The following is a 24,179-nucleotide window of genomic DNA, read 5'->3' on the forward strand; positions in this document are numbered from 1 at the left end:
CTAAACCTGGTTTTTTGTTCCACTTGTTTTTCTCCATAAAATTGCGCGCTTTTATGAAGACCAATTGGAAATCTTCATTCATTATTTCTGCCTGAGCTGAGGCCTCTTCAAAGACCTCACCATCTACCATCAAATTGGTGTTTTATTTTTCTTTGTGTCTCAATTTACCATTTATGAACCAGGAAAATAGTTTTGGTTAATTGTTGCATTTTCTGCTACACCTCTTTCAACTTTGCTTTCTTTCTTCCTCCAAATTCTGGTATAGTCATTCCTAGTTTGTTTGTAAGCTTCTTTTGTTTTATTGCTACTTTTCTTTCTCCATTTTCCCCAAGCCACATCCCTGGCCTTTTTCACAATCTCACATTTTTTTGTTAAAAGTCCTATTTTTGCTTCTTTTCTCTACTCTTTGGCATATGTTTGTTCCCTCCTAGGTTGTAAATGTCAAGAAAGTTTTCCTATTTCCTCCTTATTGGGTATGTGTGTGTGTGTGTGTGTATTCACAAAAAGTATTTTCCCCTCATAAAGGGAATGGCCAATTCAAAACATATACCCACCCTACACTCATCCAAAAATCTATTTATTGTCCCTCCAATTGTAGATCCTTGTATGTCTATATAGGATTATGCAACTATTTAGTATTATTTATGATGCTATCACTAATGATGAAATACAATTTTTATCTTTCCAGAAAAGTGGGAAATGCATCACCTGTCATGCTGGTTGTGTTTCTTCTGTTTATCATTCCATCAAAAGCGAAATTCTGGGTCTCCAGTGACCAAAATGGTAAATCTAACAAAACAAATTATCATGTTAAGGCTTTGTACCTTGTCACATTCACTAAAGGGTAAATGGTATCCATATTGACTGAGTGTCAGCCCTCTGATGGGGGTGAGGGGGTTGATGGGTTTTGAAAATTGGCAGCTTCATTGTACATCTTGCAGGACCACCACATGCAGGTACCTGTCATTGGCCACCCAATACCAAACACTATTGTGAATGATAATGTTCTATTATTGTTATTATTTATTTCTTTGTTTGCTTATTTATTTATCTATTTATTGATTTATATATATTATTTTTATGTGTTTTACAAGGCTGTCTGACCTGGAAGGTGATAAATGAGAAGATGCCATGGTGCTTAATCCTCCTGCTTGGTGGTGGTTTTTCCATGGCAGCAGCCTCGAAGCACTCTGGTAAGAGAAAGATAAAGATATATATATATATATATATATATATATATATATATATATATATATATATATATATATATATATATATATATATACATACACTCGACCTTCCATTTAACAGACCTCGATACAACAGATCCTCATTTTAGTTGACAAAAATTCCGTCTGTTATAGAGCCAGATAATAGGCCAATTGTCCAATTCTGTATTACAGTTGTCTGATCCAAGTCCGGGCCACCAACACCAGGCCTGTTGTGTCTGTTAAAATTAATCAATTATACAATATTACCATATTATATCCAGGCACAGTAAAAGAAACCAATAAATGTATAATGTACCAAATAGCCAACAATGGTCATTTGTCTGTTATATACCGAACTGGTCCATTCTGTTTACATTTGGCAGGAATGGACATTTGGCAGGACTGGACTGGTCCTTGCATTCATTTGTCCATTAAATGAAGGGTCAAGTGTATTAAGATGGAGTGAGGGGACCATGGATCCAAAACTCAGTTTGTATATGCCTCCAATGAAAAGTGAAATGATAAGAGGATTTTAAAGGATTCCAATCAGAACCATAGCTATTGGATCATTGAATATGTGTGGTTCTGTCAGGGTGGACAGGAAGGCAGCATAGGTGGTATTGCAGATATATGAGATAGGAGAAAACTGTTAAGGGCAGTCAGAAGTGTTTACATATATAGCAGAGCTTGTGTTAGGATTGGGAATGGTGAGAATATAAGGTGAATGTGAGGTGAAGATGGGGCTGGGCCAGGGTTATACTGTGTCATCATGGCTGTTCAATGTTTGCATGGATGGGGTAGTACAGGAGTTATATACAAGGATGATGGGCTGAGTATAAGAGATGATTAGAGAGACTGTAGAGAAGTGGTAGGTGAGCCAGTTGTTGTTTGCTGATGACATAGCACTCGTGGTTGGGTCAGGGCAGGACCTGAGGCAGTTAGTGATGGAGGTTGGGAAGGAGGGAGTTGAAACTAAATGTGGGTAAAAGCAAGGTGATGAAATGTACAGGAAGTGAGGGTGGTAGCAGGCTAGAGGTAAGTCTTAAAGGAAAGAGGTTAGAGGAAATGGAGGAGTTGGGGTGGATTTAAACTGTAAAGTGAAGGAAGCAAGAAAAGGTCTTGGGGGAATGAAAAGTGTCAGGATATCTAGGAATCTGGGGCTGGATATGAAGAGAAAACTGTATGAAGGGGTGATTGTGCCCATGACACTGAATGGGGGCAGAGACTTGGAACTTAAGGGAGGCAGAAAGGAGTAATTCATATGTATTTGAGAGGCATGGTGGGTTTTTACAAGGATGGACAGCATAAAAAATGAGGAGGAAAGGGGGGTGGACAGGTAGCTAGCAGATAGGGTAGATAAAAGAATACTTGGATGGTTTGAGCACATGGAGAGAATAAATGAGAAAAGACAAGCAAAAAATGTGTGGGTGGAGTGAATTTGAGGGGCAGAGCAAGAATAGGATGGATGGAGTGAAGGGGGTTTTGAGGAATGTATGCTGAGCAGAAAAGGAAGAGGACAAAATATAGGTGTGAATGGAGAATGGTTGCGAATGGGTGATGTACTCATGTGGCCTGAAGTGATTTCTCCTTGTCTTTTCTATTTTTGCACAAGGAGCCAAGGAGGGAGGGTTGTCATGTAAATGAAGCACCTTGCCCTGCAGTACCGTATTTTCCGGCTTAAAATGCGCATCGGGTTATAATGCGCACCCATGCACTTCGTTATCTCAGTACACAGATAGCGCGCACCGACGTATAACGCGCATGCCAGAAAAGTCACTGGTGGCTAAAGCTCGTGAACTGCATGTATGCGACTCCTGCTTGCGTTGGTCCATTGTTTTGTGGGAAATTTGAGCCATGAAAAGTTTATTGAATACAAAATGTACATGAAAAATTTCGGATTTTTACAGAAAAATTGTAATTTACTATCCTAAGGGAATAATTCATCTTACAAGTTTTTATCACCGTGTTCAAGTTTTTATCACCGTGTACAAGTTTTTATCGCCATGCAGCAACTATGTTTCGGTTCATAAGTGTCTTTACAGAAGTGACTTTTAGTTTAACAAACTCTTGCAAGAGGGTGTTTAGTGTAGGCTAGATTGGCAATAGAACTGTCAATCTCGGCCCTGATCTCGCATATTCCGGGTGAGCTAAAACGGCCAACGTTCATGATGTTGGTACCAGTGCTGTTTTACGGATCCCAAATATTTGCATAGACTACGATAATTAATGTTAGTAAAAATAAACCAATGAAATAACGGCGATTAATTACTAAGTATCATGTGAACGAGGTTACATGGAGAAGTATTTTTCATTGGCTAGAGCCACCGCTGGGAAATCTGTTGATTTGTCACTAAATTAATTGTCAGTTTAGGCATCAATCAGCACACAACTAAGAAAAAGTCGGAACTACATGTACCGGTATATGACTCATGTTGTGCGTTGGTCCCTTATTACTTTGTAGCTTAAATAGTTTGTAGGAAATATGATCTAAAAAAAAGTTTATTGGAAGTTAAATATACAGAAAAATTTCGGGATTTTTACAGAAAATGTTCATGTTATATCTTAAGGAAATAATTCGTCTTTACCATTTTTTATTTAATACTGAAACAAACTACAGACTGTTTCGTTTTAGCTTTGAACCTACAATGACAGTGGTGAAATAGGACAGTCTCTCATCGAGGTGACGTTTAGTTAATATAACTCCCAAAAGAGGGTGTTGTTTATGAACGGCCGCAACGGAATTTGTACCGTACCTAAAGTGAAGCAACAAAGCCAACATAAAAATTCAAACTAGGATGCTGTGAACATGGGCAAATATCATGAATGTTGATCATGTTTAGGCCTCTTTAAACATGAAAAATAAGATTCGATAGATACCTACCTATACCAAATATTTATATAGCCCATGCTGGCGTATTCTTTCATGTCACCATGGCTGTTCTTCTTGTTCTCACGGAACGTCACGGAGAAGTGTGCCGTTCCGACTTTGTGACGGCCAACATCGTCACGTTGTTGTGAAAAAAATTACACACACAGCCGCAGAATTTTTATCGTAGGCCGTAGATAATGCGCACCATCGGATAACGCGCACCCCCCATTTTTAGGCCCTTCCAACGGGAAAAAGTCGCGCACTATTACTATACGCCGGAAAATACGGTAGATATGCTGTGTCTTTCTGCATTGCTTCTCACCCAGGCTGTGGGCAGGGTATAGGGATGACCCATCATTCAAAAGGAACTAAGAAGAAAGTGAAATAGGTGACAGATAGGAGTGGAATGGGTGGGGCTGGGTATATGCCTTGGCTGGCTACTTCCCTCATAAGAGGGAAGAAGCCTACTGGTATATAGATAGGTAGATATATAGGTTCTTGTATGAAGTAAAGAAAAGGGAAGATATTGGCAGTATACATATGACCAATCTCTTCCCCTTTACTCTTTATGTGTACCACAACCATACACAGCCCGAAGGGATTTCGCCCCGTCTTCTTTTCTGCAAGAGGGGACAGAGAGGGGGGGGGTCGCCGATTTAATGAAGCGGTCTTGCTGTGGATGTTCTGTGTCTTGCGACACTGCCTCTGACCCAGGGCAGTGGACAAGATGCAGGGATGACCCGTCATCCAGGAGGTGCCAAGATAAGAGGGAGGGTGGAGGGGAGTGGAGTGTATTCAGGATGGAATGGGTGGGAATGGTTATTATGCCTTTTTCTTTTTGGCTACCTCCCTTGTAAGGGGGAAAAAGCCTTTGGTATATGTATGTACAGTATGTACAACCATACACATTTAGTAGCCCAGTTTATAGGGTTCTAGTTGGAATCCTCATCCCAGAAATGAAAAATGTAGGACTGCTAAAAAATTACAAATCATGGGCCCATGTTATCATGAAACCCTTCAATATATATATATATATATATATATATATATATATATATATATATATATATATATACATATATATATATACATACACACACATATATATATATATATATATATATATATATATATATATATATATATATTTTTTTTTTTTTTTTTTTTTTTTTTTTTTTTTTTTGTCAGGTCTGTCTACATGGATGGGACATCAATTGAGCTACTTGGAAGTATTACCCAAGGAAGCCATTGTATTGGTGGTGTGTCTCATAGCTGCGATGATTACTGAAATTGTTTCCAATGTCGGCACATCTGGCATCATTTTGCCTGTCCTTCTTGAGCTTGTAAGTGAAATATCTTTGTCTTTATTTTTTTTCCATGTCTAATTGGAATTGTTCATATTTCTAGATGATAAAAGTTGAAAAGTGTATACCAGAAACCATGTAGCTATGACCAAAGTCAACACCTTTGCAGAACCCAAAGAAAAATCTATACTTAAAGAAAAAATACTAAATATTATTAAATTTTGACCACATTTTCCTAGTGAAATGAACTTTTGTTAAATGCTTGCCATATCTCCCTCCATGTTAAATCCAGTCCTAGTGATCCACTGCATGACCAGTGCACCATATTTTGTCCCCAGAGATTTCTGGGATTGGAGAGATGGGGGAAGCCCGACCTTGTGGTGGGGTTCCCGTTGTCAGTCAGGATCAAACAACCTATTAATTGTGACCCCTCAAGATGATCCCCAGACAAGGTTCTAAACACTGAGAATAAAGCATCTGTTTCTGAGTCTGGTGCATTTTACTTACACCATCAATACAGCCCCTGTATTTCATCACAGTGGTTTAGATTAACTTGCTTTTCTCTCTCCAATTCAGGCTGTTGCCATCAAAGTGAACCCACTCTACTTCATGTTACCAGCTGCTGTGTGCTGCTCCTATGCCTTCATGCTGCCTGTGGCTACAGCACCCAATGCTATAGTCCACGCAGCATCCCAAATGAGGAATGTGGAAATGGTATATATCTAGTTGTATTATACGGGAAGGGAGCTATGCTTGTGGTGACCCATCTTTGTATCTTTCAGCATCAAGTTTTTTCTTAAAAGCTTGAATAGTGTTTGCACACACTGTTTCTTTGTCTAATTTGTTCCGGGTATCTATCACTCTGTGTGGGAAGCTTTTTTTTTTTTTTAGATCTCTTCTCTAATTATCTTTTTTGAATTTCTTTTCTTGTCATCTTGTTTTTCCATTGTCCCATTTCAATAAATCATTCTTATCTAAGATTTCCATTCCTTTCATAATTCTATAGATAGTAGGTCTCCTCTTTCCCTTCATCGTTTCAGAGTTGGTAATTCTAATTTGGACAGTCTTTGTTCATATGTCATTTTGGAAAGAGTTGGTGCCAGTTTTGTTATTGCTCTTTGTATTTTGACTAATTTTCTTACATTCTTTTTGGTACTGAGTGTTCATATTGTTGCTGCATACTCGAGTTTTGGTCTTATTACATACATACATATACCAAGGCTTTTTTCCCCTTACAAGGGAGGTAGCCAAAAAGAAAAAAGCATAAAGACCATTCCCACCCATTCCATCCCTGAATACACTGCACTCCCCTCCACCCTCCCTCTTATCTTAGCATCTCCTGGATGACAGGTCATCCCTGCATCTTGTCTACTGCCCTGGGTCAGAGGCAGTGCCACAAGACACAGCACATCCACAGCAAGGCCGCTTTATTAAATTGGCGACCCCCCCTCTCAGTCCCCCCATGCATAAAAGGAGAAGACGGGGAGAAATCCCTTCGGGCTGCGTCAAATTTTTCTCTCACATACTACCTCACCCCCCATCCCCCACCATTCCACCTCATGCATCACAACATTATCCATATACAATCATTCTCCATTCACCCCTGTCTTCTGTCCTCTCCCATCCTTCCTCAACAGACATTCCTCTGTTCCCCAAAGCCCCCTTCACCCCATCCATTCATCTCATCCTAGGACGACCCTCATGTTCACTCCCTCCACATCTGCCTTCCATACCTCTTTTACTAGTCTTTTCTTCACTCATTGTTTCCATGTATCCAAACCATCCCAATACTCTTTCATCCACCCTATCTCCCAACTCCTTTACCACCCCCTGTTCTCCTCACCTCCTCATTTCTCACTCTATCCAGCCTAGTAACCCCCATCATACTTCTCAGACACCTCATCTCAAACACACTCAAACTCCTTTGCTCCTCCCCTCTTATGTTCCATGTTTCTGCCCCATACAGTGCTGTTGGCACAATCACTCCTTCATACAGTTTCCTTTTAGCCTCCATTCCCAAATGTCTATTCCTCATTACACTTTTTAATCCACCAAGGCATTTACTCGCTTTCCTCAATCTACATTCTACCTCCACCACCACTCCACCCTTTCCTGCCGCATTTGCACCCAAGTATCTAAAACTATCCACTTCCTCCAGTTGCTCTCCCTTAATGCTCACTCCCAGTCTGCTGCCACTTTCACCCCTTGTACATCTCATCACCTTACTTTTACCCACATTTATCTTCAACTTTCTTTCACACACTCTCTCAAACTCTCTCACCAACTTCCTCAATCCCTCCTCTGATCCTGCTATAAATGCAGTGTCGTCTGCAAACATCAGCTGGCTCACCTCCCACTTTTCTCCATTTTCTTTAAACATCTCCAATCCCTGACCCACCACCCTTGCATTTACCTCTCGCACCACCCCATCAATGTATAAGTTGAACAGCCAGGGCAACATAACACATCCCTGACGAAGTCCCACCTTTACCTTGAACCACTCACTCTCTCCATTCTTAATCCTGACACATGCTCTACTACTCTCATAAAAACTCTTGACAGCTCCTAGAAGCTTTCCTCCTATCCCATATATCTGCAAAACCTCCCACAGTGCCTTCCTGTCTACCCTATCATAAGCCTTTTCCAGATCCATAAAAGCCCAAAAAACATCCTTACCTTTTCCTATAGCTTTCTCACATATCTGTCTTACCCCGTCTGGGGTATTGGCTGAATGTTGTTATGGCAAAGTAGCATGCAGTTGATAATTCAGGGTCTATATGGGGTGCCCCTACAGACCAGAGCCACACATCATTTTGTCTGTGATAGAGGAAGACTCTGCTCATAGAAAATGATGAAACTTTTATTACTGCTACTGTCCCTCCATTATGCTGTCGCCCAACCCCTTGTTGTTGCCCTGTACCATTTCTCTGAATTTCATTTCCTTGTTTTGCCTACCCTGTGTTGGGGGGAAAAGAATACTGCTACCAAGTATTTCCACTTGGATCGTAAGAGGCGAGAAAAACTGGCGGGGGATTGGGACCAGGCATCCTTCTCCCTGTAGCCCCACAGGAGACATTCCTAAAAAAAGTAAAGGCATAAGAGGGTCTAGGAGTTTTCCAACCAGCACCCTAAGGTTTGGGTCTTTTTATGTGTGTGGATATGGTACAGATGAGAGTAAAAGGGAAGAGATAGGTAGTATGTTTGTGAGAAGAAAGATGGATGTGTTGGCTTTGAGTGAAACTAAGTTGAGAAGGAAGGGCAAGTGTGAGTTTGGGAGTGTAATTGGGAGGTTATCAGGAGTGAAGAGAGGGCGAGGGAGAGAAGGGGTGGCTATACTAGTAAGTGAATAGATATGTAAAACAGGTAGTGGAGTGGAAGGAGGTTTCATCAAGGTTGATGTGGATGAAGGTGAAACTGGGAAAGGAGATATGGGTTTTTGTAAGTGCATATGGGCCTGGTAGTGAGAAGAGTGTAGAAGAAAGGGAGGCTTTTTGGATAGATTTAAATGAGTGCATAGAGGAATTAGGGAGGAATGTCAATGTAGTAGTACTGGGAGACCTTAATGCTAGGGTAGGAAATTAACCAATTGTTGGAGTGGTTGGGAAATGTGGAGTTCCAGGAAAGAATCATAGTGGAGAGTTGATGGTGAAGATGTGTCTAGAAAGAGAGTTGATGATAGCAAATACAGTGTTTTGGAAGAAAGTCAAGCATAGGTACACATGGGAGAGGGTGGTGGATGGAAGGGTGGTAGAGTGTTAATGGACTATGTAGTGGTAGATAGGAGTATAATAGGAAGAGTTAAGGATGTACATGTGCTAAGGGGAGAGAGTGGGGGAATATCAGATCATCATTTTTGGTAGAAGGTAAGTTGAGAGTGGAGGATAGATAGAGAAAGAGGAAAAGGACAAAAGGTAGGGAGGTGCTTAGAGTGAACTCTTTAAATGAAAAGGAAAAGGAGGAGTATGAGAAGCTGAGAGAGGAGTGGGAGGGAGTGAAGGATAGAGTAGAGCTAGGGGTGGAGGAGGAATGGGGATGGTTCAAGGAGGGAGTCACAAAGTGTGCAAAGATGGTGTGTGGAACAAGAAGGATAGGAGGAAATAGAAGGAAGGGTAGTGAATGGTGGGATGAGGAAACAAAGAAGGTTGTAGAAAAGAAACGAGCTTTCACAGATTGGTTACAAAATAGGACGAGGGAGTCATATGAGAGGTACAAAGAAAAGAAAAGAGAAGTAAAGCACAAGATAAAGGAGGCAAAGAGGAGAGCAGATGTGAAATGGTGTAAGAGTATGACAGAAATTTTTTAAATAAAAAGATGTTTTGGAAAGAAATTAAGAGAGGAAGAGGAGGCAAATCAAGTAGAAAGAAGGTAAAAGGTGCAGATGAAGAGATGATAATGGAAGAGAAGGCAGTAAGGGGAAGATGGGCAGAATATTTTAGGGAGTTGCTAAATGTGAAAGAGGATAGGGAGGGAAAGATAGTTGCAGTGGGAAGTACTAAGAAAATGAACGTGATGAGAGAGGAAAATGGAGAAGAAATAACGAAGGATGAAGTAAAGGCAGTTGTTAAGAGATGAGAGTAAGTAAGGCACCTAGTCTGGATGGATGCCATGCAGAATGTCTAAAAAAAGGAGGTACAGTGATGGTGGACTGGCTGGTGAGGTTATTTAATGTTTGCTGGAGAGAGGGTAGAGTGCCGGAGGACTGGAGGAGTGCCTGTATAGTTCCACTTTACAAGGGAAAAGGGGACAAGTGTGAGTGTAGTACTTTCAGAGGGATTATCTTGTTAAGTGTAGTTGGGAAGGCTTATGGGAGGATCTTGATTGAGAGGATTAGGAGAGGAACAGAGGGAGTAATTGGTGAGGAACAGTGTGGATTTAGGACAGGTAGAGGTTATGTAGATCAGATTTTTGTGGTCTTATTAGTGTAGTTAATTTTTTTTTTTTTTTTTTTTTTTTTTTTTTTTTTCATTTCCTCATCCAAATAGACAAATGCCACTTTTATTGGCTTCAATGAATTGTAGATGTCTCCGACTATTTTATTAATATGTTTGTCTGGTGTCATGTCTTTGCTGAACATCACTCCAAGGTCTTTTTCCAAGTTTACTTTTTTGACCTCTTCTTCACCAATTTTATAATCTCTCGATATTCTGTTTTTACTTTTTCCAAATTCCACTATACTACACTTGATATTGAATTTCACTTGCCACTTTTGAGTCCATTTCCAGATCTTGTCCAAGTCTTGTTGTAATGAGTTGCAATCTTCCTCAGTTCTTAATTTCTTTAGTATTTTTGTGTCATCTGCAAAGAAATTCATATAAAACTCTACTCCTTCATCCATGTCATTTATGTATATGGCAAACATGATTGGGGCCAGTACTGATCCCTGCGGGACACCACTTATCATTTCTTCCCAATTTGAGAATCTATCTCTAATTACTACTCTCATTTTCCTCCCAGTCAGGAAGTCTTTCATCCATTCCAATAATTTTCTTCTGATGCCACCTATTGACTCTATTTTCTTTATTAGTTTCTTGTGTGGTACCTTATCAAATGCCTTTTGTAGGTTCAGAAAGGCAGTCTACCCAACTATCTCTCTCTTGTATTATATCCATTAATCTCAAGTAGAAGCAGATCAAGTTTGTTGTACATGATCATCCTTGTCTTAATCCAAATTGATTTGGATTCAGTATAATTTTTTCTTCCAAATGTTTAACACATCTATTTTTGATGACCTTTTCACAAATTTTTGCTACTGTGCTTGTCAGGGAGACCGGTCTGTAATTTGATGGATCTTCCTTGTTTCCTCTCTTATAAATCAGTACAATGTTTGCATTCTTCCAGTCCTGTGGCACCTTTCCTTCTTGAAGTGAAATTTAATTATATTGTATATTCTATCTGTTAATTCCTCCATGCATTCTTTCAGTATCCAATTTGCAATTCCGTCTAGACCATGTTATTTTCTGACATCAAGGGTTTTGATTTGGTCGCTGATTTCTGTATATTCGTATTTGCCCTGGCACAGCTTTTCTATTTCTTGTTTATTCTTCAGTTTGCCATTTACATTTACATTTACCTGTAAAATAGTTTGGGGTTTTCCTTGTATTTTTTTTTTTTTTCTTAGTTTCTCTTTTCATCTCTGCATATTTTTACATAATCATTTCTTAGTTTGATGTACATTAGCCATTTGCTTCTTTTCTTGTCTCTTTTTCCATTTCTTCCAAGATTTGTCTCTTTTATCCTTAGCCTCACTACATTTTTTGTTGTACCAGCTTTTTTATGTATGTTCTTTCCTTTTTTTTGTTGAGGTACACATCTATTCACTCCCTCATTATAAATTTCTTTTAGTATATTCAATTTCTCTTCCATCCCTATTTCTTCATTTAGGAATTTTTCCCAGTTCACGTTGTGAAAGAATTTTTGAGTCCTTACTTTATTGTATCTAACCTATCAATGGGTGGGCAAATGCCATGGCATCAAATAGGTACCCTCACTTTTTTCCAGTCCTGTGGATCATTCCAGGTAAGCTCGCAGTCAGAGGCCAGTGCATCCCATACATTTCAAGGCAGGTACATTTTATCTAATGCCACTTTACCCCACAAGGATGTACCCTTGGCCTAGTACACTCTAGGCAATCTCTCTAAGTCTTCTAAGAGATTACTTGATGAGGCAAGTCATGTGACAATTTACATGTGTCACATCAGCTTCAAGTACCTCCTGATTTTCATTTGTTCCCCTATGCTCCTTCACAGAGACTTTGTGCATATAGATGTGACTAAAAATCTAAATCTTTAGTGAGGGTCTTGTGTCTCACATCCATATATCAAGACAAAAACCACAAAAGTGTTGAAGATGTAGACTTTAGTCTTCCTGCACACTTACCAAAAGTGCTAGATATGCTAGTTGAGATGATCCATTACTGCTTAAATCATTCCCAGTCAACAAGTAACTTCAAAATCACCCCCTTATGAGGGGATGGCTTAGTCAAAGCATATTCTCACCTAACAGCCATGCCACACCCATCCAGAACCCATTTGTTGTCCTCTCCATCTTAGCACCTTGTGTATGAAGAGTCATCCTTGTCTCCCATTATACTGCTTGGATCAAAAGCAATGCTGAAAGACACAGCACTTCCACAGCAAGGTTTGATAGCCAGAGCTGGTTTACAATGCTTTATTATATAAAGACACCCCCTCCTAAAATATATGTACTGTGTATATATATATATATATATATATATATATATATATATATATATATATATATATATATATCTATATATATATATATATATCCCTTGGACTGCATTTCTTTACCTATTTCCAATCTCCATTTACTTATAAAATTAAGTGTTTTGTCCTGCACCAAAAGAGGATGTAAATGATGCACTTGTGGCATCCAAATACAGTATCAAAAATAAATAGATAAATAAAATGCACACTCAGATCACTTAACAAGCCCTTCATGACACATTACTAGACTCGATTCTTCATCAACACCCCCAAGAAATAAGCCCCACAGAAAGACCATCCCACATCTAGTAAGAACAATACTAGAACAGTTGTGCTCATAACTCCATTCAGTACCAGCACAGAATAGGCCTGGCTACATAAAAACTGACCCAGATGCAACCACCACACACAGGGCACATAACACCTCATACTATATTGCCCTACACTAACAGTCTCTAGACAAGTACACAATATATCTTCCCTAAATGAATTGTGGGCCCACCCAGAGGCTATTACCAGTTACCTGAAGGCAATGTCTTGCTTCAGGGAGGTGTCTAGGTTCTTGTTCAAAGTTCTGGGTTCTCAAATGGTTTTCCATCTCTTCCCAGATATCAATGCTGCCTCTTGTAGACATACTACAGTAACACCACTTTTGTATTTACCCATCATAATGAATGATGATATGAACTATCATGAACATTATTCTGAATGTTTGGCTTGGCTTTCTCTCTCTTTCTCTTCTATTCTATTCTATCCTTCATGCTCCTGATGTTTTGTTTTGTTTTTTTTCCCTTTTCATCGTAATCATCTTTTTCTTGTTAAGGTTTCCCACAATGTATAATGCATTAGTATATAATATTTAATGTATACAAAAACTATATTTATATTATTTGACCAGTTTTACTTTCATGATCAGGCAGGCTATACAGATGGTCATTTCCAGCTTTTTAAGTTGATTGCTGCCCCTATTTTTCCAAGCTGTTTATATGCTCACTATACAAGTGATTGCCATACAGTGGAATGTTCAAGGAGACTTATATTATTCGTCTTCTTCTGTATGGGTCATTGCCTGAAGCCCATTAAGATTTGTCTTGTTTTTCTTGTTGCAGATACATGCTGGTTTTGTCATGAATATAGCATGTGTTTGTGTCATCAATATAATGATCAACACACTGGGTGTGATCATGTTCGACGTGAAGAACTTCCCTACATGGGCCAACTCATCAACAATAAATATGCCAGTTTAGTAGTGTATCTGAGTAACTAGAATCTGCACATACATACATACATATACAGTCGAACCTCGAAAGCCCGGACCCCGAATGCCCGGACCCTCATATGACCGGTCGAAATGAACAAAGGGCGGACTTTTCAAGCAAAGTTTCCTATTTGTTCGGTAGGTGGCAGCGATGGCCGTACACTTGTACTCAAACCTGGCCCAGTCAAGCCGCACCAGGGCTGCTGTTTCGTAGAATTTTATACCAAAACGTAGTAAAATAGCGGCATGTGGCAACTGCACAAGGACATGAGGAATTTTTTTCTACATAGCGGGTTGTTAAAAACATTCAAAAACTCAAACTTTTGTTTAAAAATCATAGAAATAGTTATCAAATAATAAATGGTACATCAAAATATGACTTTTATTTGTAATTGTGTTACTTATAAAATATTATACTCCAAAAGATACGTTTTTATGGTGTAGAAAAAATTCTACACTAAAGTTTCAGCTTTCTTTTAGCAGCAGGAGTGCCGTTTAATAGAATTTTGTACCAAAACGTAGTAAAATAGCGGCATGTGGCAACTGCACAAGGACATGAGGAATTTTTTCTACATATCAGCTGGCTGTTAAAAACATTCAAAAACTCAAACTTTTGTTTAAAAATCATAGAACTAGTTATCAAATAATAAATGGTACATCAAAATATGACTTTTATTGGTAATTGTGTTACTTATAAAATATTATACCCCAAAAGATACGTTTTTACGGTGTAGAAAAAAATTCTACGCTAAAGTTTCAGCTCTCTTTTAGCGATAATAATATACTGTATATATATAAAAAAAAAATTATATCTTACTGAATATGTTAGGGCATGGGGGTCTTATATACATTCAAGAATAAAAAAAAAAAAACTAGAACCAACATTTTGTCAAAGTTTGACAAGTATATCTTGCTATGAAAGTCTGCACACGCCCGAGAAAAATGTATGCCCCGGTATGGCAACACTCCCATTCTACACGGCAGTGTAGAAAACGCGGCAACTCTGGCCGCCACCACTGTCCCGCGTGCATACATTCCGATATTTACAGTGTACGTAATAAAAAATACAGTACAGTACACTGTACAGTACATTTACATGCCTGTATTACAGTTATTATTACAGAATTATTAGTATTGTTATTATTACAGTGTTAGAGTATTATTCTTATGTGTTTCTATGCCATATCATACATTACCTATACGTATACCGCTACGAAAATGTACGGGTGTTAGGGCAACATTTACGATGACCGGACTTTTGGCATGACCGGACCGCCCTTCCCCCAATTAGTCTGGGCTTTCGAGGTTCGACTGTATATATATATATATATATACAAAGACATAAATCCACTCCCACCCATTCCATCCCCACGTACTCCACTCCCATTCACTACCCCCCCTTTTTTCTTGGCTCCTCCTGGATGATGGGTCATCCCTGCATCTTGCCCACTGCTCGGGGTCAAAAGCAATGCAGCAAGACAGAGCATGTCCATGGCAAGGCCACTACATTTAATCGGCTTACCTCCCCTCTTCGTCCCCTTATGCAAAAAGAGAAGATGAGGAGAAATTCTTTTGGGCTGCATCAGAATATCATTCACACATGCTCCCTGACCTCCTCACATCCCCCACCCACTCCCTTCCATGCATCACAGCATTAGCCATACACAACCATTCTCCACTCACCCCTATCTTCTGCCTTCTCCCTTTCTCAACAGAAATCCCACTCTTTCTCAATACCTCTTTTACCCCATCCATCTTATCCTTGGTTGCCCCCTCATGTTCACTTCCTCCACCTCCGCCTTCCATACTTCTTTTACTAATCTTTCTTCACTCATCCTTTCCAAACCATCCTAATATTCTTTCATCAACCCTGTCTCCCAACTCCTTTTCTACCCTTGCTCTCCTCTTCACTGTTACTGTTGGGCTGTCGATGGCTGAGAATAAAACAGGAACCAAAATTGCTCCTTTATTGAAAGCTTGAAGCAAAACGTAAAACCAAAAGATATTGACGTCATAGTATAAGTACCTGAACAAAACAAAAGACGTCTACATAGGATCCAAACATATAAACAATACCAATAGATGCTATAGAGCATCTAAACATATTTCAGAGTATTAAACATATGAGAATCACATGGTATGTAAGGAACCTACAGCGCAAGTATATAATTCTTAAACATCAACACAAAGTCTATTGCAAAACAAGAACAATGCAACAATACAATTAATCTCAATTTACCACACTCACCTCCTCGTTTCTCACACTATTAAGCCTAGTAACCCCTACCATATTTCTCAGTCATTTTATCTCAAACACATTTAAACTCTTCCTCTCTTATGTTCCATAATTCTGCCTCATACAGTGCTGTTAGCACAATCACCCCTTCATACAGTCTCCTCTTAGCATCCATTCCCTGCAGTTACAAGTCTTGAAATATCCACCACTGTCTGCTTCTCAATTACATAAAATCATAACTAACGTGAATCAATTCATGCATCATGCCACACCTATCTGCCACTAGCTACCCAGTCAGAAAGTCACCATGATTTTATGTACAGTAATTTATGATTTAAGTTGGAGTCAGTAAGTACATTTTTTTTAAGTTTAATGACTATATTTTCATAAATTTTATCGTTATATGAAACACAACATAATTATGGTCTGTGCAATGCTATTTTTTGAAAATCAAAGTTACTATAAGCAGTATCACTGTCTCATGGTTTTATTATGTTACTATAATACTGTTTACAACATGCATTAACTTAAACCCCCATCTGGGGTATTGGCTGCATGTTATTGTGCAGTATAATTTGTGCAGTAGCATGCAGCCAATACTTTAGGGACTATATGGGGTGCCCCTATGGACCAGAGCCACACATCATTTTGTCTATGTTAGAGGAAATCTCTACTCATAGAGAAATTATGCTACTTTATTGTACTGTGACTGTTCCTCTGTTATGGTGTCTCTCCTCTCCCCCTCTTAGTACAGTCCTATACCACTTCTTTGAGGATATATTTCCATTTTTACCTCTGTCCCCTGTGGTAAAGGGAAAAAAGAATACTACCTCCAAGTCTTCCCCCTTGAGTCATAAAGGTGGCTAAAACGGGATAGAGTGATGGGACTAGACATCTACTCTCTGTAACCCTAAGGGGTACCTTCCTATGAGAAGTCAAGGCAAAAAGGGGTCTTGGAGGAGTTTTCCAAACAAAAACCAAAGGTTTGGGCTTTTAATGTGCATGGAGGTTGTACAGATTAGAGTAAAAGGAAGATATAGGTAGTATATTTTTGAGAGGGAAGATTGATGTGTTGGCATTAAGTGAAACTAAGTTGAAAGGGAGTGGTGATTTTCAGTTGGGATTGTAGTGCGGAGAGTATCAGGAGTGAGTAAAGGACAAAAGAGGGAAGGGATGGTTCTACTAGTGAGGAAATAGGTAAGCATGTGGTGGAATGGAGGGAGGTTTCTTCAAGGTTAATTTGAAGGTGAAACTGGGAAGATGTGGGTCTTTGTAAGTGCATATAGGCCTGGTAGTGAGAAAAGGGAAGAGGAAAGGGAAGCTTTTTAGATAAATATAAATAAGTGCTTAGAGAGTTATAGGAGGAATATCACTGTAGTGGTTTTGGGAGATCTCAATGCAAGGGTAGGAGATGAACCAATAGACAGAGTGGTTGGAAAATGTGGAATTCCAGGTAAAAATTATATTGGAGAGTTAATGGTGGAGATGCATTTGGAAAGAGTTGATGATATCTAACACAGTGTTTAGGAAAATAAAAGTCAAGCATAAGTACACATGGGAGAGGATGGTGGATGGAAAGGTGGTTGATAAGGCATTAATGGACTATGTAGTGGTATCCAGGAAGAGTAGGAAGATTTCTGGATGTCCATGTTCTTAGGGAAGAAAGTGGGGGAATATCAAATACTTTTTTGATGGAAAGTATGTTGAGAGTGGAAGATAGATGGAGAAAGAAGACAAGGGCAGCAGGTAGAGAGGTGCTTAGAGTAAACTGTTTAAATGAGAAGGAAAAAGAGCAGGAGTACAAGGATAAGCTGAGAGAAGTGTGTGAGGGGGGAGGAGTGGTAGAGGTAGGAGTGGAAGAGGAATGAGGGTGTTTCAAGGAGGGAGTGACAAGGTGTGCAGAAATGGTACATGTTGAACAAGGAGGATAGGAGGGAATAGAAGGAAGGATAGTGAGTGGTGGGATGATAAAATGAAGAAGATAGAAGAGAAGAAGTGAACATTCAGGGACTGGTTGCAAAGTATGATGAATCATGAGAGGTACAAAGAAAAAAAGAGAAGCAAAACAAAATATAAAGGAGGCAAAAAGGAGAACTGATGTAAAATGGGGGAAGAGTATGACAGAAAACTTTGAAAGTAATAAAAAGATTTTTGGAAGGAAGTTAGAGAGGAAGGGGAGGTGAGTCAAGTAGAGATGAAAAGGTAAAAGTTGCAGATGGATAGATGTTAACTGAAGAGGAGGTGGTAAGGGGAAGATGGGCAGAGTATTTTAGAGCTGTTGAATGTGGAAGAGGATAGGGAGGGATTGGTGATAGCAGTAGGAAGCATTAAGAAAATGACATTGATGGGAGAGGAAAATGGAGGAGAAATAAGGAAAGATGAGGTGCAAGTAGTCATTAAAATGATGAGCGCAGGTAAGGCACCTGGGTTAGATGGGTGTCATGTGGAGTGTCTGAAGAAGGGAGGTACAGTAATAGTGGACTGGCTAGGGAGGTTGTTTGATTTGTATCTAAAGGAGGGTAAAGTGTTGGAGGATTGGAGGAGCACCTGTATAGTTCTGCTTTATCAGGGAAAAGTGGATGAATGTAAGTGTAGTAGTTTCAGAGGGATCAGTTTGTTGAGTGTCGTTGAGAAGGCATATGGGAGGGTTTTAATTGAGATGGTTAGGAGAGGAACAGAGGAAGTAATTAGTGAAGAACAGTGTGGGTTTAGGAAAGGTAGGGGTTGTGTGAATCAGATTTTTGTTTTAGGAAAAGGTATGGATGATTTTGGGCCTTTGTGGATTTGGAAAAGACTCATGACAGGGTAGACAGAAAGGCACTATAGGTTTTGCAGATGAGTGGGAAAAACTGTTAAGGGTGGCCAAAAGTTTTTATGATAGTAGTAGAGCCTGTGTTAGAATTGGGAATGGAAAGAGTGAGTGGTTTGAGGTAAAGAGGGACTGTGACAGGGATGTGTCATGTCACCATGGTTGGTCAATGTGTACATGGATGGGGTGGTGTGGGAGGTAAAGGCAAGGGTAATGGACAGAGGACTGGAGATGGATAAAGAAAATAGAGAAAAGTGGGAGGTGAGCCAGTTGTTGTTTGCTACATGACACTGTGCTTGTGGCAGGGTCAGAGGAGGGATTAAGGGAGTTAGTAATGGAGTTTGAGAGAGTATGTGATAGGAGAAAGTTGAAAGTGAATGTGGGTAAAAGGTGATGATATGTACAAGGGGAGAGGATGACACAAAGTTGGAAATAAATCTTAAAGGAGAGAGACTGGAGGAAGTGGATAACTTTAGGTATTTGGGGTCTTATGCGGCAGGGAAGGGAGGAGTTGGTGTGGAAGTAAATTGTAGATTGAGGGTAGCAAGTAAATGCCTTGAGGGGATTAAAAAGTGTCATGTGAAATAGACATCTGGGAATGAATGCAAATAGGAGACTATATTATTGTGTTGATGGCATTGTATGGGGGTATAGATCTGGAATTTAAGAGAGGAAGAGAGAAAAAATTTAAATGTGTTTGAGATTAAATGTCTGAGAGTGAGAAGTATAGCAGGGGTTACAAGGTTGGATAGAGTGAGAACCAAGGAGGTGAGGAGAGCTGGAACGGAAAAGGAGATTGCAGATAGAGCTGATGAAAGAGTATTGGATTGGTTTGGACACATAAAAAGAATGAGTGAAGAAATATTTGTAAAAGAGGTGTGGATGGCAGAGGTGGATGGAGTGAACTTGTGGGGACAACCAAGGATGAGATGAATGGATGGGGTGAAAGGGACATTGAGCAAGAGGAGAATGTCTGTTGAGCAAGGAAGGGAGAAGGCACAAGATAGGGGTGAGTGGAGAATGGCTGTGTATAGATGATGCTGTGATACAAGGAAGGGAGAAGGTGGGGGTGGTTAGGGAATGGTTATCTATGAATGATATTTTGATGCACACCTGAAGGGATTTTTCCCCATATTCTCTTTTTTCTGCAAGAGGAGACAGAGAGAGGGGGTCACTGATTAAGTACTCTGTCTTGCTGCATTGCTTCTGACCCAGGGCAGTGTGCAGGATACAAGGATAACCTATCATCCATGAGGATCTAAGATGAGAGGGAGGAAATGGTGGTGGATGGAGGTGGGTATTTGGCTTTTGACTTGACTATCTTGTAAGGGGGGAAAAGCCCTAAGTATATAGATAGATGGATTAAGTTAAACATATTAGTGTTCTTGTTAGGTGAATGAATGTTTACAAGGAAGTTCAGATGCTCTTGCCATTTGCATTCAACAGACAATTACAAACCAATAACATTTATTTTATAAAAAAATAAAAAAATTCATAGTCTGTCATGTACAAATATATTCTAATGTTATATATCCTTTTTGTTATCACTGTTGATTATTTTTATCATACTGGTTAATACACTTGTAAGGGAAATGAATCTTGCACTAGAAAATTGAAACTCTAATCACCATTTGCACTCAGGAGACAATTACAACAACCATAGATGATAAGTCAGTTACCAGTTTATTTGTTTTATACCTTGACATATTTATCTGTCCATATACCAATAGGATTCTTCCTCTTTTCAAGGGAGGTAGCCAACCAAAGCATGCACACACCTTCCACCCATCCAATATACATGTTTACCCTTTAAATTAGCTTTTTGCATATGAAGGGTCATCCTTGTCCCCCCACACACTCCCTAGGTCAAAAATCAATGCAGCAAGAAACAGTACCTCCACAGCAGGCCCCAATAGCCAAAGCTGGTTTACTCTTACTCACTTCATTTACATGGCAACCCTCCCTATTCATCCCCTCACAGATAAATAGAGAAGATGAGGAGAAATCCCATTAGGTCACATCAGTTTGTCATCTGTTCATAACCATTCTCCACTCATACCTATCTTCAGCAATCTCCCTTCCCTGCTCAGTAGAGAATGACAGATACCAAATACCTGTCATGTGCCAGTATATTTGATTGTTGTACTTTTTTTCTGCATGAAGGGATGGAGAGGGGGGGGGTCATCAATTAAGTAAACCAGCTTTGCTGTGGATGTACTGTGTCTTGCTGCATTGCATTTGACCCAGGGTAGTTGGCAGATGCAGAGATGACCTGTCATCCATGAGGAGCTGAGATGGGAAGCTCTTGGTATGTAGATAGATAGAATAGACTTCTTTTTTATAACTCTTTTTTTTGTCATGCCAACTTACCATATATATTTGAGTAATAGCCAGTCTCGTATAAAATTTGACACCCTTTTTTTTACCAAAAAGCTTGGAATTTTCAATAGACCAGTGTAAAAGTTCACCCAAGTATTTCATGGACAACAGGTCAAAATTTGTGAGTCAAAGTACTGTATCATCCTGTATATAGAAATAAAAATTTTACAAAGTCATTTGCCTACCCTGCAGTTTGAATTCTTGATGTTTATAATGGAATGTTCACTGTTTGTAGTAAAACACCATATAAAAGCAAGCACTATATATCTGTTGATGGGTGCTACATTACCACTGATAAAATGTATTTACCTAGTTGTATTTTATGGGAAGGGGTGCTATGCTCATGTTGTCTTGTCTTCATATCTCATTTTATCTAGACTGTTTTTAAATTCTTGTATCGTTTTTGCACACACCACATTTTCATCTAACTTGTTCCACACTCATGGGACACCACGAGTGTAGCTCCCCTTCCTGCAAACATCAACTAGGTAAATACAACTAGGTAAACGTATATTACCCTGTGGGGAAAGCTGTTCTTTTTCAGGTCTCTTCTATAACTGGCTTTCTTGATTTTCTTTCTGTGTCCTCTTGCATCTCTACTATCCCATTTTATTAGATCCTCTCTATCAATAGTTTCTATGCCTTTCATGATTCTATAAATAGTTATCAAGTCTCCTCTCTTTCTTCTTTGTTCTAATGTCTGTAGCTCAAATTTTGCTAGTCTCTCCTCGTATGATAGTTCTGAGAGTGTTGGTTTCAATTTCATAATTGCTCTTTGTATTCTTTTAAGTTTTGTTATACATTTTTTTGTACTTGGTGACCACATCATCACTGCATACTCCAATCTTGGTCTTATCAAAGTGACTAGCATTTTCTTCACCATTTCTTCATCCAGGTATGTAAATGCCACTTTGATTGTTTTTATTAGATTATAATTTTCTAAAAAAAAAATATATATATATATATATATATGCTTCTCAGGAGACATATTATTCATAATAATGACTCCCAGCTCCTTCTCATTTTCTACTTTTCTAATTTCTTCCACTCCCAGTTTATATGATCCCACTATTCTTTTTTTTTTTTTTTGCTTCTTCCAAATTCCATTAGACTACACTTCTTAATATTGAATTCCATCTCCCACTTCTTACTCTATTCCCATACTTTATTGAGATCACTCTGCAGTGATTCACAATTTTCTACTGTGTTCACTTTTTTCAACAATTTTGCATCATCCACAAAGAAGCTCATATAACTTTCAATTCCTTTATCCATATCATTAATATATATAGTAAACATTATTGGGGCCAGAACTGTCCCTTGTGGAACTCCACTAATCACTTCATTTCAATTAGAGTGTTTGTCTCTTATCACCACTCTCATTTTTCTTTCATGCAAGAAGTCTTCCATCCACTTCAGCAGTTTGCCCTGTATTCCTCTTGCAGTTTCTAATTTCTTTAGCACTTTCTTATGTGTCCATAATGATATATCTGCAGTGCTAATTAATTGTATTAAGACATAATTAGAAAAAATGGAGGAAAATACAAAAAGTCTTTGTCACGTCACACCGGGTTCATACTCGTGATGTGACATATTCATTCCTGGAGCATGACTACACTGTGTTTTGCAACCCCTCGACGTGACCTATAATACGGACCATATATGGAGCGGCGTAAGTCCGACGGTTGTGAAGACGGCGTCCCCTCTCTTGACCTAGAACGCGCGCGAAAGCTCTCGTAGGCAAGCGGCGGAGTGGTACGAAACCAACGCCGCACGCTAGCTGAGGTCAAGGGGCGCATTAACCAAGAAGAATGAGACGAATTAGCGCCTCCCCTCCTTTTCTACCTCACTGCCTTGTAGGTTAAGGTATAAGCTAGGGAATTATTGTAAACCCTCTCCATGCATAAATAAAGGAAGTAATGGATGTGTGGAGTTGGGTAGATAGGGACAGGAATATATGTATTAAGATAAGTTGGTACTTGGGCAATAGCACCTGTGTTGTGCGGCTGGGGTATAAATTGGGGGGTGCAGATACCCACACCGCTCCCTCCGCACTCGACCTCTGTGCATTGTCGGTACTTTGTAAGAGATATTCTCACTAGTTGTGTTAGTAAATATTTCAGTGATTTTGTATATCTTCTTTCTTTATCCTGGCATGTTGGATGTATCTATAAAGGGGCGATTCTTCTCTGAGACTCTGGATTGTATGAATTACTCAAACTCTGTTTTAGAGTTTGATGTAACACACAAAAACTGAGCTTAGGGCATGACATAAATGACAATCCAGAGTCTCAGAGAAGAATCGCCCCTTTATAGATACATCCAACACGCCAGGATAAAGAAAGAAGATATACAAAATCACTGATCCATGTATTTTTCCTCATTTAGTTCCAGTTCAACCAATATATGGTCACTTTTACTTATTGGTGTCTTATATTCAATCTTGTCCACTATTTGAGGTTCTGGTGTGATTATTAGATCCAGTCTCGATGGTTCTTCCTCATTTCTATACCTAGTATTCTCTTGTATCCATTGCGTCATTGTTTGTTCTACAATCATACCAAGTAGTACATTTCCCCATAGGTCGTCTCCACCCTTCACTGTCATCTCTTCCCAGCAGATTTCTTTACAATTAAAGTCACCCATTATAACTATTCTTCCTCCATCTTCCATTATCTTATTTAGTGTTATCCTTGTGTCTTCTAACATATTTTTGTGTTTTCTTTCTTCCCACGAAGCCGTTTTAGGAGGCACATAATTTACCACAAACTTCCTGCTCTTCCCATCACTGTCCTCCACTTCCATCATAATCATCTCTACTCTATTCTTTCTATGTGTGACATTCCTCACATTTATATCCTTCTTAGTCAGGAACATAACTCCACCC

At 39.2% G+C, this 24,179-nt stretch overlaps 1 protein-coding gene across 3 annotated transcripts in view; it reads left to right on the top strand.

The window, feature by feature from the left end:
- Positions 1 to 22,148, top strand: part of LOC143024756 (Na(+)/citrate cotransporter-like) — a 143,323-nt gene extending 121,175 nt beyond the window's left edge. For 2 of the 3 annotated variants that reach the window (XM_076183875.1, XM_076183874.1), the window contains exons 9-13: positions 689 to 783; positions 1,095 to 1,193; positions 5,269 to 5,423; positions 5,961 to 6,098; positions 13,720 to 22,147. In XM_076183875.1, the coding sequence (XP_076039990.1) occupies positions 689 to 783; positions 1,095 to 1,193; positions 5,269 to 5,423; positions 5,961 to 6,098; positions 13,720 to 13,857 (625 nt within the window). In that variant the 3' untranslated portion in view covers positions 13,858 to 22,147. Of the gene's footprint in view, positions 1 to 688; positions 784 to 1,094; positions 1,194 to 5,268; positions 5,424 to 5,960; positions 6,099 to 13,719 lie in introns of all 3 variants that reach the window. The other variant, XM_076183876.1, reaches the window with a different exon arrangement.
- The last annotated feature ends 2,031 nt before the right edge of the window (positions 22,149 to 24,179 follow it).

Source organism: Oratosquilla oratoria, chromosome 4 (genome assembly GCF_046742065.1).
Source record: "Oratosquilla oratoria isolate Oo_2021 chromosome 4, ASM4674206v1, whole genome shotgun sequence".
In the NCBI taxonomy this organism is placed as follows: Eukaryota; Metazoa; Arthropoda; class Malacostraca; order Stomatopoda; family Squillidae; genus Oratosquilla; species Oratosquilla oratoria.